The sequence below is a fragment of the Myotis myotis genome, unplaced genomic scaffold (assembly GCF_014108235.1).
Source record: "Myotis myotis isolate mMyoMyo1 unplaced genomic scaffold, mMyoMyo1.p scaffold_m19_p_10, whole genome shotgun sequence".
NCBI classification, from domain to species: Eukaryota; Metazoa; Chordata; class Mammalia; order Chiroptera; family Vespertilionidae; genus Myotis; species Myotis myotis.
The window spans coordinates 7,881,264-7,896,833 of NW_023416314.1; the positions used below are offsets into that span (position 1 = coordinate 7,881,264).

The 15,570-nt window shown below is 36.0% G+C and overlaps 1 protein-coding gene across 3 annotated transcripts in view; it reads left to right on the top strand.

The window, feature by feature from the left end:
• Positions 1–15,570, top strand: part of DYNC2H1 (dynein cytoplasmic 2 heavy chain 1) — a 300,856-nt gene that overhangs the window by 181,552 nt on the left and 103,734 nt on the right. For all 3 annotated transcript variants that reach the window (XM_036324418.1, XM_036324416.1, XM_036324417.1), the window contains 2 exons: positions 898–970; positions 14,338–14,498. In XM_036324418.1, the coding sequence (XP_036180311.1) occupies positions 898–970; positions 14,338–14,498 (234 nt within the window). The remainder of the gene's footprint in view (positions 1–897; positions 971–14,337; positions 14,499–15,570) is intronic.

Sequence of the window (15,570 nt, forward strand, 5' to 3'; positions counted from 1 at the left end):
CCCTAACATGGCACATGTGGGAGAGGCCTTTCTGCTTTTGCCATCTTATCCGGATAATGAAATCACTGGCAATATTTCTGAATGTGGTGTTTCCCACAGTAGCTTTTCTTACTCCCTCTGACTCTGACCCAAGGGTGATTTTGCAACAGAGAAAATCACTTACAGAAAGAAATTAAGGTGTAGTCTTCATAGGCTCTCTACTCACTGTGCACGTTCTAGGGAAAATATCTCATGGCGAGGAATATGGTAATTTTTTTTCACGTATTTTAAAATAGAATGATGTAACCTGCTGCTAGGTCCCACTCAGTGTTTTGGGGAAGTAAAGGCTAAGAATTGGAAAGCTCTTTAGGAGCTGATACTCTGGAAGTGACCCTTTCAGTTCCTCGAAGTGGTTCTGTCCCTTTTGTATCCCCTTGGTGAATTCTATTTTACCAAACATGTTTAAAAATACAAAAAGAAAAAAAAAACACCTTTATTAGAAAATGTATATATGATTCAGCATAAAAATGGTGATTAAAAACTTTAGGCAAGATTTTTGGGCTCTGTTCTGCTGTCATCAGAAGTACCTTACCTAGAGTACCCTATTTTCACCTGGCATTTGGCTTTTTGTTATTAGATCCCGAAGAAGCAGATAACCCTATGATCATTACTTGCTGATGTTTACTTCTGGTGACAGGTTTGAGAAAATAATGGATTTTTGTAATATTTTGCCTATAACGATGGGCCTTAGTATAAACCTATTGTGACAGTTTGAGGGGTAGTAAATAATATACAACAGTGATAAGTATTCACATATTTTAGTTAACATTTGTTGAATTAATTGACCTCACTGTTGTTTAGTTAGGAAAGCCATTTTAGGAACTTTATTACTTAAAATGCCCTGACCTTTGCTTTCAGGTCCTGGTGGTGCAGGCCCTCAGGCCCGACAGGCTGCAGAGTGCCATGGCTCTGTTCGTATGCAGGACTCTGGGTAAGGGTTTTGCTTTCCCAGAATTAGACCACTGACCAAGTCTTTTGTGTTTAACCTACAGGTTATTTCCTGCTGACCTTAGTTTAGCAGATTACCGGCATTATTTTCTTCATTCTACTTATTTTACAATCTCCACCTGGCTTAAAAAATAATTTCTGTGTTGGATCTGACCATATTTAATGTGTATCAGGTTTAATGCATAATTGACATCCTATATGTAGTTAAGTTTTTAAAATTGTTTTCTTATGAAAGCAGAGTAGACATTTAGACATATGTCCAAGATTGGTAATTTAAAGCAGGGAATCAAATGTTTGATTTTAGACAAAGTAAAACATATAGATACCATCGGCTTAGGAAAAGAAGCCTTCTAAATGAGTTATTTTAATTCTGTTTAAAAAACAAAAAATGAAAATTTATGTATCTTTCAGATTATAAACAAAATGTTCAATACATTTTTAAAGTCTTTCAGATCATCTTACCTGTAGAATTAAAAGTGGTTACTCATTTGGAAATAATAAACTATATCATGTTTCCATTTATGCAATAAATTTTGGAAAAACTATGTTAAGAAAAGATTATGAAAAGTATTTTAATTGAAGTGTAGAGTCATCCAAGAATAATGGATTTTTATTATTCTAAACTGCGGAGGTTGTAGAACTATGTTAGAAATGAAAAGTCTGGCACAGTTAAAATAGTGTGCTGATAATTTTTCTAGATCTTTCATTTCAATTTAATTTTGTATATACGTATATGAAATTTTAGATAGAAACTATTTTATAAATATATTCCAATCAAGTAAGCCTAACATTTGAGATTATATATATATATTTGGTTTTCTCATATAAAGAAGTTTCGCCTTGGTCGGTTTGGCTCAGTGGAGCGTTGGCCTGCGGACTGAGGGGTCACAGGTTTGACTCCCAGTCAGGGCACATGCCCAGGTTGCAGGCTCGATCCCCAGTAGGGGGCGTGCAGGAGGCAGCCAATCAATGATTCTCTCTCATCATCGATGTTTCCATCTCTCTCCCTCTCCCTTCCTCTCTCTGAAATCAATAAAAATATATTTAAAAGTATGGAGCTACCTCAGAAGACTAAAAATGGAACTCCCATTTGACCCAGTGATCCCACTACTAGGAATATATCCCAAGAAACCAGAAACGCCAATCAGAAAGGATATATGCACCCCTATGTTCATAGCAGCACAATTCACCATAGCTAAGATTTGGAAACAGCCTAAGTGCCCATCAGCAGATGAGTGGATTAGAAAACTGTGGTACATATACACAATGGAATACTATGCTGCTGTAAAAAAAAAAAAGGAACTCTTGCCTTTTGCAACAACATGGATGGAACTGGAGAGCATTATGCTAAGTGAAATAAGCCAGTCAGAGAAAGATAAATACCACATGATCTCACTCATTTGTGGATTATAGAGAACAACATAGACTGATGAAAAGGGACAGACTCAAAGACTGAGAAACAGCAATCAGGCTATCAATCCCCAGAAGGAAAGTAGGGGAGGGCGGGGGTAAGGGGAAGAGATCAACCGAAGGACTTGTATACATGTATATAAGCCATACCAATGGACATGGACAACAGGGGGATGGTAGCATGAGTGTGTGTGGGGGGGAGGTTGGGGGTTAATGGGGGGGATGAGGACACATTTGTAATACCTTAACTAATAATAATAATAATAAAAAAAAATATATATATATATATTTAAAAAAAGTTTAGTGCAGAGTTTTCTGAAATTAAAAAAATATACTGGTCTTTCTAGGCTTATCATTGTAAAACTTTACAGTATTGAGTAATCATTTTTGTTAGTTAATAAAGCTGGTATAATTGATTATATCTGGATATTATTTTGAGAAATTGTCTCTTATCTTCAGATGATCAATTTTACTCTAGTGACCACACACTTTCATTTAAACATGAATGTTGTTCATAATGATTATAATCACAGTTAAACTTAAATAGCTCTTACTATATGCCAGGTACTAGTCTAAGTGCTATACATGTGTCAGCTATTTTAATCCTCACAGCAATCCTAGAAGGGGCTCTTTTTATATCCATTTAAAGATGAGGATACAAGATCACATAGCTAATAAATGACAGTACTCAAACCCAGCTCCAAAGCCTGTGTTCTTATTAAATACGAATGAGTAATATTTATTCTCAGTGTAGAGGATTGTTGCTGGTGGGTACTAATATAAAACAGTCTTGTTAAACCTTAAAGTTATTCCGTGCACATAGCCATCTCTGTTCTAACTTACTGTATTAGTTTCCTAGGGTTTTCCTGAGTGTACCATACACTAGGTGGCTTCAAGCAACAGAAATTTATTCTTATAGTTTTGGACTCCAGAAGTCCAAAATCAACCTTTTGTCAAAGCTATGCACCCTCTGAAATTTGTAGGAGACTTCTTCCTTGCCTCTACCTTGTCTGGTGGTTTGCTGGAAATCTTTGGTCTTCCGTGGCTTGTTGATACTTAACAAATCCCTGCATTCATTGTCACATGACATTTTCCTTGTGTGTCTCCATGTTCACATGGCTGTCTTCTTGTAAGGTCACCTGTCATAGGGGATTAGGGACTCACCCTACTTCAGTATGACCTCATCTGAAGTTAACTAATTATATCTGTAATGACCCTATTTCCTTAAAAGATCACATTCCGAGGTATTGGGTTTAGTACTTCAACACTTATTTTTATGGGAAAAACAGTTCAATGCGTAAGATCTACCAACCCAACTTTTCACGTAGTCACTGTCTTCCACTTCACCCTCCACTGGAATATGCAGATACACGCGGATACACACAAATATTTTGAGGCTCCCTTTAGATGGATCATTGGGTTGGCTGGCAATGTATATATGGAAATGGGTCTGGACATACTCTGTGCTTTTCTTCCCTTAAGCATGGAGAGGAAAGCCCCTGTTTATTCATTTGTTATAGGCTCTTTATTCACTAGGTAATTTTTACTCACATTGGTCATAGTGTTTATCCATCTAACTCTTCGTTGCAGATGACAGATACCCATCTCAAACTCACGTAAGTTAAAAAAGGGAGAAAGTATAACCAGAAAGGTAGAGGTAGGGCTGGCCTCTGGGCTACTTGGTTTCATGGGCTCAAAACAACATGGGGAGACTTCCTTTCTTTGCCTCACCCTTGCTGGTCCTTTTTTCTTTCTGCCACCACCCCTTTGTTTTACTCTCTTTCTATGTCTTTACCTTTCTCTGTCTCTCACGTTCCTTCTAGACTTTTGTTTAATTCTTACCTGTATGTCGACCTTAGCCTCTGGGTTCATATATATTCTGGGGGATAGGGCTGCTGATTGCCTGGGATAGACTTTAAAGCTTGTGATTAAAGAGAACTTTCCCTCCAAACTTCATATATGGAAAAGCAGTTTCTCCAAAAGAAGTCATGGAAGGGGCTGTTACCAGTTCCAAGAAGAACTGCTGGTACAAAACAATAGATAGCCATTATAATAAGCTTACATATTATCTGTTTAAAAAAATTTTCATATTTAAGTAGTTTGATAGTAAAACCATAAAGTCCTTTAAGAGCTACAAATATGTAACTTTTTTGATTCTGAAGAATAAAGTAGTTGAACAAAGATATTAGTGTCCATGTTAAAAATGTTGATAAGCATACTTTATCTTGTAACTGAAGAATGTAATATGTTACCAGATATAAACAAGAATTGAATAATACTTGCATACTAGTAGGTGTATAATAAATATGAAAATCAACTATCCCTATATTTACTACTTAAGTTAGCTAATTGAAGTAGCCTTTTTGAGAAAATAAAAGCAATAAGATAGAAATTCTTTATTTCTCACCAACAAATCTATATACTACCTGCTTTGGTACTCATATTCATTCTTTCACTGCTGTTACTATGAATGAATGCCCTTGTTCCAACTAAAGGCCAGCCCATTTGTTTAAGTTGTTTTTTGTATTCTTACCATTATTCTCTTCTCCTGCATTATCAATTTCACCTCCTTAACGGGATCATTTCATTAGCAAACAAACAGATTTTAGTATCACCTGTCTTAAAAGTACCTCCCATGACCCTGTTCCCTCTGTAGCTACCATCCTAGTTCTTTACTTCCTTTTGCTATAAAACATGTTGAAAGTGTGTCCGTAATCAGAGACTGCAGTAACCCATTTACTCAACTCTTGACCATTATATTTCTCCTTTCATACCTCAACAGTTTTAGGGAAATTTTTCACTTTCCTTTCCTGGTTGCTTCTCTGCCTGTCTTCTAAATATTGGAGGGTCTTCCTTCCACTACAGTCTTAGTTTGTTTTCCCTTTCACTGTTACATATTTTCTCTCTAGGTAACCTCACCTAGTCCCTGGCTATAAATGTCATCCATGAATTACTAACTCTTTTATCTGTTATTTCTAGCCCTGACATCTTCCTAGAATTCTATAGACTCAGATATCCAAATGCTTATTCGATGTTTGCATGTGAATGTCATATCATCAATTTAACATGACCAGTACAGAACTTTTCATGTGTCTATGCTAGCATCCATTCAGTTGCTGAAACCAAAAACCTGAAAGTAATCCTTTCTCTTTTTTCTTACTTTAAATACACAATCTACCAGCAAGTCCTTTTAATTCTCACTCTGAAATTTACTCTGATTCATTTCCTTTTTTGTCATTACTTTAACCCTAATGCAGACTACCATCATCTCTCACCTTAATTACTGTCCTAGCTTTGGCTATGTTTGGCTGTTCTATATTCAGAATATAGGTATCCAGAATCCCATCACTTCTCACACCTTCACTACCACCTATCACTTTGTTCAAGCCACTATCATATGAGCAAGATTATTGCCATTCAGACCTCTTTTCTTCCCCACTTTCAGTTTATTCTCAACACAGCAGCCAAAGTGCCTTTTGAAGTATGTTAGATCATATTACTCTGCTCAACCTCTTCTGATGGTGTCTCCTCTTTCTGAGTCCTTACAGGCTCTTACCTCCCTGTTGTTTTTCTTTTTGCTTCCCCTCGTATCTAATCTTACCACTCTCACTCCTGCTCAGTCTTTTCCAAGCATCGTGGCCTTTTTCCTGTTCTGGTGCAGGGATGGGGAACCTATTTTCTGCCAAGGGCCATTTGAATATTTATGACATCATTTACTTAATATAATTCACTTAATATAAATTCATGTTGCTATGAAAAAAGCTCCTAGATTTATTGAATTTTGAGTCCAGCCTGCAGTTGCCTTGGCAGGGCCAGACCAAATGATTTCTCTGGCCTTACACACCCTGCGGGCCCACCGTTCCCCACACCTGTTCTAGTGCCTCAAGTGTGTTTCTGTATCTCAAGACCTTAGCATTGGCTGTTCCTTCTTCTAAGAGAGCTGTACCCCCAGTTATCTCCCTCACTTCTCTGCTCAAATGTCATCTTTTTCAGTGAAGATTTTCCTGAACACACGATGTAAAAATTACCTATTCTTTCCTGGCTCTCTATATCCCCCTTACTCTGTTTATTTTCTATAACAGTTGTCAGGACCTGACATATTATACATTTTTTTAATTGTTTGTCCCCCAACTAGAACATAAGTCACATGAGGGAACAAATTTTGTTTTGTTCACAGTTGTGCCCCCAATGCCTTAAACAGCACTGGAAGGAACATAGAGGCACTATAAATGTTTGTTAAATCAATGACTCCCTAGTTTGTCTTCCTACTTCATTTCTTGCTTCCCTCCCAATCTATTCTCTCTAGAAAGCCGTGTGATCTTAAAACAAACAAACAAACAAAAACTTAAACTAAATCATACTTGTTTTTTACATAAAATTTCCAAATTTTTCTTCAAACACTGAGAATAAAATCCAGATTTTGTGTACAAGCTTAAAAGGCCCCCCACAGGCTGGCCCTGCTTGCTTCTCTGACCTCATTCCAGACCCCTTTTGCTTGCCCCCTGTGCATTCGCTCTGTTTGCTCTGTTTCCTCTCCCCCTCCCCCTCCCCCTCCTCCTCCTCCCCCTCCCCCTCCCCCTCCTCCTCCCCCTCCTCCTCCTCCTCCTCCTCCTTCTTCTCCTTCTTCTTCTTCTCCTTCTTCTTCTCCTTCTTCTTCTTCTTCTTCTTCGGATGGCTCCTCTGTATATTCAGGTATTAATTTAAAACATTGCATTTTCAAAGGTCTTTCTGGGCCACCTAATCTGTACCAACACTAATTCTCTACATAGTAACACTATCTGATGTATTTCTGGCTTATCTATATATTTATTGTCTGTTTATGTGACTTGATGCAAGTTTAAGTAAATCAAGGACATTTTCAGAGAGTTTTTAAAGAATCTATTTTTTTTATCACCCATTTAGTCTTTAAATATATGCTCTTCGTTGCATACCACACATGACTTATTTTATTGACTTTGTATTTTGAATCTCTACTAACTCTTTGGAATATTTCTGTTATGGCACTATGTAATTTCCAGGTTAAATGACATTTATGGTTTAACAGCATTAAGCAAAAACCTCATGAGAGTCACATATTCAAATCCTTTCAAAGTTTAATATATTTTCAAAACTGTTACCAGGAAACCCAGGGTTGGACTCAGGCTGCCTGTCGCTGTGTCCAATAACGAAGGCAGGGTTGAATCATATAAGGCGTTTATTGAAAAGCCTAGCCAATCATGAAGATAGAGCACTTACAAGCATTCAAATCCTGTCTTCCAGCAAGGTGCAGGGACAGGATTATATAGGGGAAGGGGCTATGGTGAGTATGGGAATGGACTTCAGCTATAGTCCTTAGTCATCAGGCAATGAGATGATGATGATGAGATGATGATGTATTGACTCTTGGTGGGTTGGTCTGACCCTGCTTATCGGTTCTGCTTGCTGGATTCACAGCTGAGTCACCTCCCCAATACCTTCACACAGGCCTTGAAAAGGAAACCTAAGAAAAACTTAAAACCTCCCCCTTCACATATAAGAAACTTAACCCCTATTCACATAAGTATATTTGTTCTGATTTAAAATAATATGATTATTTTTCAGATTAATTCAGGTGCTCTATCAGATTATAAGTCCCCCCAATCAAAATGGTGTATGGTTGGATGACTTTATTTGGTCAAGTGATTTTATTAATGTAGTTTTATATAAAATTACAGTTTTTATTGTATGAATAAGTTTTAAAATTTTAGCTTGCTGGAGAATGACAAACACTATATCATTTAAACCAAATTTTAGAGATTTGATTTCAAATATAATTTCTTGAAAATCACTCATGTTTTTTAAATCTCTCTTTCTGTAAGTTCACTATTGGTGTATAAAAATGCCATATATTTCTTGGCATTAATTTTGTATACTGTTACCTTGACAAATTCATTTATAAGGTCTAATAATTTTTTGATGAAGTCTTTAGGGTTTTCTATGTACAGCATCATGTCATTTGCGAATAATGACAGTTTTATGTCTTCCTTTCCAATTTGGATACCTTTTATTTCTTCTTCCTGTCTAATTGGTATGGTTAGCACTTCCAGTACTATGTCGATCAGGAGTGGTGAAAGTGGGCATCCCTGTCTCATTCCTGTTCTTGGGTAAAATGGTTTTAGTTTTTGCCCGTTGAGTATGATGGTGGCTGAAGGTTTGTCATATAAGGATTTTATTATGTTGAGGTATGATCCATCTATTCCTATTTTGCTGAGGGTTTTTAAAAGAAAGGGTGTTGGATTTTGTCAAATGCTACTTCTACATCAATTGATATGCAGAATTAAGATACCTAGGAATAAACTTAACTAAGGAGGTAAAAGACTTGTACTCGGAAAACTATAGGACACTGAAAAAAGAGGTAGAGGAAGACATAAACAGATGGAAGAACATACTGTGTTCATGGATTGGTAGAATCAACATCATTAAAATGTCCATACCACCCAAAGCAAACTATAGATTCAATGCACTTCCCATTAAAATACCAATGGCATATTTCACAGACCTAGAACAAACTCTCCAAAAATTCATCTGGAATAAAAAAAGACCCCGAATAGCTGTAGCAATCCTGAGAAAGAAGAACAAAGTAGGAGGGACCTCAATATCAGATATCAAGCTGTATTACAAAGCCACTGTTCTCAAAACTGCCTGGTACTGGCACAGGAACAGACATATAGATCAATGGAATAGAATAGAGAACCCAGAAATCGACCCAAACCACTAAGCTCAATTAATATTTGACAAAGGAGGCAAGAACATACAATGGAGTCAAGACAGCCTCTTCAATAAATGGTGTTGGAAAAATTGGACAGATACATGCAAAAAAATGAAACTAGACCACCAACTTATACCATACACAAAAATAAACTTAAATGTAACACGGGAAACCATAAAAATCTTAGAGGATTTTTATGTGGAGGCAGCAATATCTCAGACATATGTCGTAGCAATATCTTCACTGATACAGCTCCTAGGGCAATGGAAACTAAAGAGAAAATAAACAAATGGGACTACATCAAAATAAAAAGCTTCTGCACAGCAAAAGAAACCATCAACAAAACAATAAGAAAGCCCACTGAATGGGAGAACATATTTGCCAATGTTATCACTGATAAGGGTGTAATCTCCAACATTTACAGGGAGCTCATACAACTTAACAAAAGGAAGATAAACAACTCAATCAAAAAATGAGCAACAGACCTAAATACATACCTTTTGAAAAAGGACATAAGGCCAAGAGACATATGAAAACATGCTCAAAGTCACAAATCACCTGAGAGATGCAAATCAAAACGACAATGCAGTACCATCTCACACCTGTCAGAATGGCTATCATCAACAGAGCAACAAATGACAAGTACTTGGGAGGATGTGGAGAAAAAGGAGCCCTGGTGGACTGCTGGTGGGAATGCAGACTGGTGCGGCCACTGTGGAGAACAGTATGGAGTTTCCTCAAAAAACTAAAAATAGAACTTCCATTTGACCCAGTGATCCCACTTCTAGGAATATATCTCAAGAAACTAGAAACACCAATCAGAAAGGATATATGCCCCCCTATGTTCATAGCAGCACAATTCACCGTAGCTAAGATTTGGAAACAGCCTAAGTGCCCATCAGCAGATGAATGGATTAGAAAACAGTGGTACATCTACACAATGGAATACTGTGCTCCTGAAAAAAAAAAGGAATTCTTACCATTTGCAAACAGCATGGATGGAACTGGAGAGCATTATGCTAAGTGAAATAAACCAGTCAGAGAAAGATAAATATCACATGATCTCCTCATTTGTGGAATATAATGAACAACATAAACTGATGAACAAAAACAGAGACAGAGAAGCATCGCTCAGACTGTCAAACCTCAGAGGGTAGGTAGGGGAGGGTGGGGGTAAGGAGGAGAGATCAACCAAAGGACTTGTATGCATGCATATGAGCCCAACCAAGGGACACAGACACCAAAGGGGTGAGGGCATGAGTGGGGGGGACTTGGGGGGGCAATAGGGGGATAAGGACACATATGTAATACCTTAATAAAGAAAAAAAATCACTTACATGGAAAGATTTTTATTAAGTTTTAGCAATCCTTTTTTATAATCTATAAATTTTAAAATAGTTATTTTAAAAATATGTTAATGAAAGTAGTTTTGATTTACAGATTTAAGTTATTAGAGCATTCCTCAAATGTTTTAGGCATGCCACTTTACTCCTATAAATCAAGCCTTATGTGCTAGCCAAATCTGCAACATTAGTTTTTTGAAAATAGTTGTTACCAAATGCAATGATTATGCCTTTTTAAATTCTGATTTAATTTTGATTTGTTATTAACGAGCAAAATATTATGCTTTGTGTATTTAAGTATTACAAGACATGTTCTTGGAAGGTGCTGCAGTATCTATAGGAATCAGAAACTTCTTAACAGTTCTCCAAAAAGCCTTTTTGAGCCTTGCAATTTTCCTAGTTTTACAATCTCTTATTCATGCTTGCAACCCATCCCAGTCCCAGGTACCTTGCTTCCATAGCTCAACCTGTCTCGTGAGGTCTGTGTATAAGAGGAAAGGAAGGACATTCATTTTCTATGGCATCTGTAATAAATGATCATAAAATAGCTTAAACCAACACCCGTTTATTTTCTCACAGTTCTGTAGGTCAGAAGGCTGGTGGGCTCACCTGGTTCCTTTGCTCCAAGTCACCCAAGGCTAAATCCAGGTATTGGCTATTGGGAGGCTCTGGGAAGAATCCTTTTCCAAACTCATTCAGGCTCCTCACAGAATTCAGCAGCATGCAGTTGTAGGATTGGGGTTCCCATTCCCACTTCTGTTATTTGAGGACAGTCACATTCTTTTGTTTGTCATCCTCTCCCACCATCTTTAAAGCCAGACTTGGCAGATTGATTTCTTCTCATGCTTCACATCTCTGATCTCTTCGTCTGGCTCACCTTTCCTGCTTCTTTCTTCTGCTTCATCACTTTGACTTTAGCTGGAGGAAATATTTTCTGTTTTTAAGATCCCAAGTGATTAAATTGCTCCACTTACATCTGCAATGTCCCTTCACAGCAGTACCTAGATTAGTGTTTGATTGAACAACCAAGGGATAGGAATCTTGAAGGGATATCTTTAGAATTCTACCTACCATAAATGTTTTTTGTTTGTTTGTTGGTTTGTTTATTTTTTAGGATTGAGTATTATTTCTTTTTTAAAGAGTATTTTCCCACTTGGTTAATACATATTCAGTTAGATATTGATTGCTGATTGTCTTTCTTTTTATTGATGTTAGTGGTACATTTTTAGAGTTGTCTTTTCTCTCTAATAAAGGAAGAGTAATTTTGTACATCTGATGCTTGTTAGTCTCTTTGTTAAAGAAGATGAGATGAATGAGGAAGCATGAATCTCATACCTACCACCTGTAATAGTTTTATATTAATGTTCTACTTATTTAGGTACTTGAAAAGTGCAGGATTTATAGTCTCTTCTTTTTAAACTGCAAATTATTTCTTTTTTACTATCTCAATATTTTACCTAAGTAAGATATGTTAAAGGTTTACATTATTTCTTTAACTATTTTTAGTTTTTTATTTTTCTTTCAAAATAAATGATTTACTTTACAGAGGAATGGTCAGATTATAATATCAGTGATTTACAAGTAGTTCTATACCATGATAATTCACAGTGCAATGAAGATTTTGGGCTCTTTAATTTTATTAAATAGTTTTGAATGATTCACACTGCAATTATAATGGTATCATGAGTCAAAATTACTTGAGTTAATAAAACCAACGGTTTTGTTAATTATATACAGAATCAGTTCACTTAAAATGCAGTGGAGATTTTATTGGAGTTTTGTGGGATGAATGGCTAACAGAGAATTCCAAGTAACATGAATGTATCACCTGTGTTATCTTAAATGGTGTGATATTTTTCATGATTTTTTTCTCTAATCCAAAGTGTTTCAGTACTTTCAAATGTTGTATAAAATGAACTGAACATATACAGGGTGGGGCAAATTCCATTGTGAGAACGTGAAACAGAGTTTATTCTTGTATTGTTATTTATTAATTATTGTATTATTTTCCATATGAACAACTGTAAGTATACTTTTGCTCCTGTATTTCTCTTCTCTGGAATTTTGACCAGAGAAGTAATAATTGAATTTATAGTAGGCTCTGGATAGAAAATGATGAACAAAGTAGATATGATTCCTGCCTTAATGGAGTTTACAGTTTACATTTGTTAAATTAAGAAATGATATGGTTCCCTGACTGGTTTGGCTCAGTGGATAGAGCGTTGGCCTGCGGACTGAAGGGTCCCGGGTTTGATTCTGGCCAAGGGCATGTACCTTGGTTGCGGGCACATCCCCAGTCAGGGGTATGCAAGAGGCAGCTGATCGATGTTTCTCTCTCATCAATGTTTCTAACTCTCTATCCCTCTCCCTTCCTCTCTGTAAAAAATCAATAAAATATATTTTTTAAAAAAGAAATGATATGGTAATCCACATTTAAAATTTTAAATATATTGGCATATATTTTCCAAATAAAACACATTTTAGTTCATAGTTATTTTATGAGAAATATATTTATATATATTTTGACATTTTTATCACACAATACATCTAATTAGAGGTCTATGAGAAGATATAGAACAAAAGATAAAGATCTGTTATTCCATCAGTTTGAGATAATCATGGTTAATATTTTTACATATATTTTTCTATTCTTTTTAGGCCCATAGATGTGTATACATTCCAATATGGAATCATGTTGTCTGCTCTGTTGAGTAATCTCCTTTTCAGTAAATCTCCATTTTTGTAACTTTAATTGCATTATAAGGCTACCAGAAATTACTCAGTTAGACTCCTTGATGTCTTTCCCCCAGTTTTTAATATCAGCAGCCAAAATGAAAGTCCTTGTACATGCTTCTGCATTCATATCCTAAATTATTTATTACATTGGTTATTGTCATTTAAATTAATCAAAGGCCAGGCACAGTTATAAGACTTTGATATATTTTATCAGGCAGTGCATTTAATTGGTCTTGAATGTGTATTGATTTTGTGCCTATATAAATGAATGTTTGAATGAATGAAAATACCTCTTATTACATTGCCACAAGTATAGTTAAGAAAACCAAGACTATGTTTTAGTGATTTGCACTCGGCTAGCAAACGTACACTGAGAGCTATATATTTCTATCTGTAAACTAGTCATTCTTTTTTTTTAAAAAAAACAACCATATTTTTATTGATATCAGAGAGGAAGAGAGAGGGAGAGAGAGACAGAAACATCAATGATAAGAATCAATGATGGGTTGGCTCCTGCACGGATAGAGCCCGAAACCCGAGCATATGCCCTGACTGGGAAGCAAACCTTGACCACCTGGTTCATAGGTCAATGCTGAGCCATTCCGGTCGGGCAAACTAGACATTCTTTTCATTCTATGCCACTTTTTCTTCTCTTAATGCATGTACATTAGAAGTAACTTTATCCTATATCATAACAGTGAACTTGTTTACCAGACCATGTAGAAATCTGATTCCCCATAGGCATTGCACAGAGTAGGTGCTCTGTTATCACATACAGGAAGGGAAAGCTGTGTGGATGGATGGCTGGGTCATCTCCTGTAGGGAGAAAATGTATATTAAGACCACAATGCTGATTCTGTGCTTCTCCATCTGTTAAATATGGTCACTGAGATACCTTGTAGTGTAGTAAAGATTAGATGATAAGGATCTAAAGCATTTAGTAAAATGCCTGGCACTTTAAGTATTCAATTAATCTTAGTTATTACTAGTGTGTGAATGATTTTAGAGGGTGAAACTTTAATATGTATGGGATTATAATTCATGTAATTACTCTCTGTTATATATTATGTAATTAGTTTTAATAGATAGTTCTCTGACCATTTTATTTTTAAATTTCTTTAATATGTCTTTTAGGTCTGAAAGAGTTGTCCCCACTTCCTCTAAATCTCAAACGTTTGTACAAGGAGACACTAGAAATTGAACCCATCTTGATCATTATTTCTCCCGGTGCTGATCCTTCTCAGGAACTTCAAGAACTTGCTAATGCTGAGAGAAGCGGAGAGTGTTATCACCAGGTGAGTGCATTTACCCTGCTGATTTTACACATTCTTGATCCTATTAGTGAAACAGACATGTTTTGTTTTAATAAACCAAATAAAGTTTTCCCAACGTGTCCACTTCCTGATTTCTTGCCTTACATGGTGATAGGAATTTTGCAGATGTAATTAAGTTAATTTTGGAGAGGTTATCCTGGGTCATCCAGGTGGGCCCAATATATTCACAAGGGTTCTTATAAGAGGGAAGCAGAAGAGGTCAAGTGAAGGTCAGAGATGAGATGATAGAAGCAAAGGTCAGAGAAATGCCATTTTATGCTGCTGCTGTGAAGGAGGAGGAGAGGGCCAAGAGCAAACACATCTAGGGGTCTTGTAGAAGCTGGAAAAGGCAGGGAAGATTCTCTCCTAGAAGCTCTGGGAAGAGAAGAGCCCTTTTAGTACTAATTTCATTTTCAAACCAAACACTTTGATTTTAGACCAGTGGGACTTCTGGCCTTCAGAAGTCTGGTAAGATAATAAATTTGTCTCGTTTTAAGGCTTTAAATTGTAGTAATTTGTTATAGCAGTAATTGGAACTAATATATTTGACTACATTTGAATAATTTTTAAAATTTTACTAGGATACTATTACAACAAATCACAACAATATTTACCTACAAAAACTGAAATAAAAGAAGTATATAAATTTAAAATAAATTATCTAATATAATATCATTTTTTTCTGAGGTATATTTAGAAGATTTAATTTGTTCAGATTACCTACTTTTTTCAGTTCAGTTTGCATGCAAGTTTGAAAATCGATTTACCCTCAATTTTTAACAAATAAATAAGTAAACCTTTTTCATTGGGAAAATAATAATGATTTAAAAAGCAAATATTTCACAGCAACCAAAAATGAAGAGAGTGTTTTGAGGAACATAAATAGATGATGGCAAAATATCAGTTAGGCTCAGTTGTGCACATTTTGCACAGTCTAACTTTTAGAAATTTTATTTAGTCCTTATTATGTTAACATACTTATTAGAATAGTATTCAATTATCAATAAGGTGTCTTGAGGAAGGGGAGCCTGTTTCTATAGGTTGCATTGTTAGT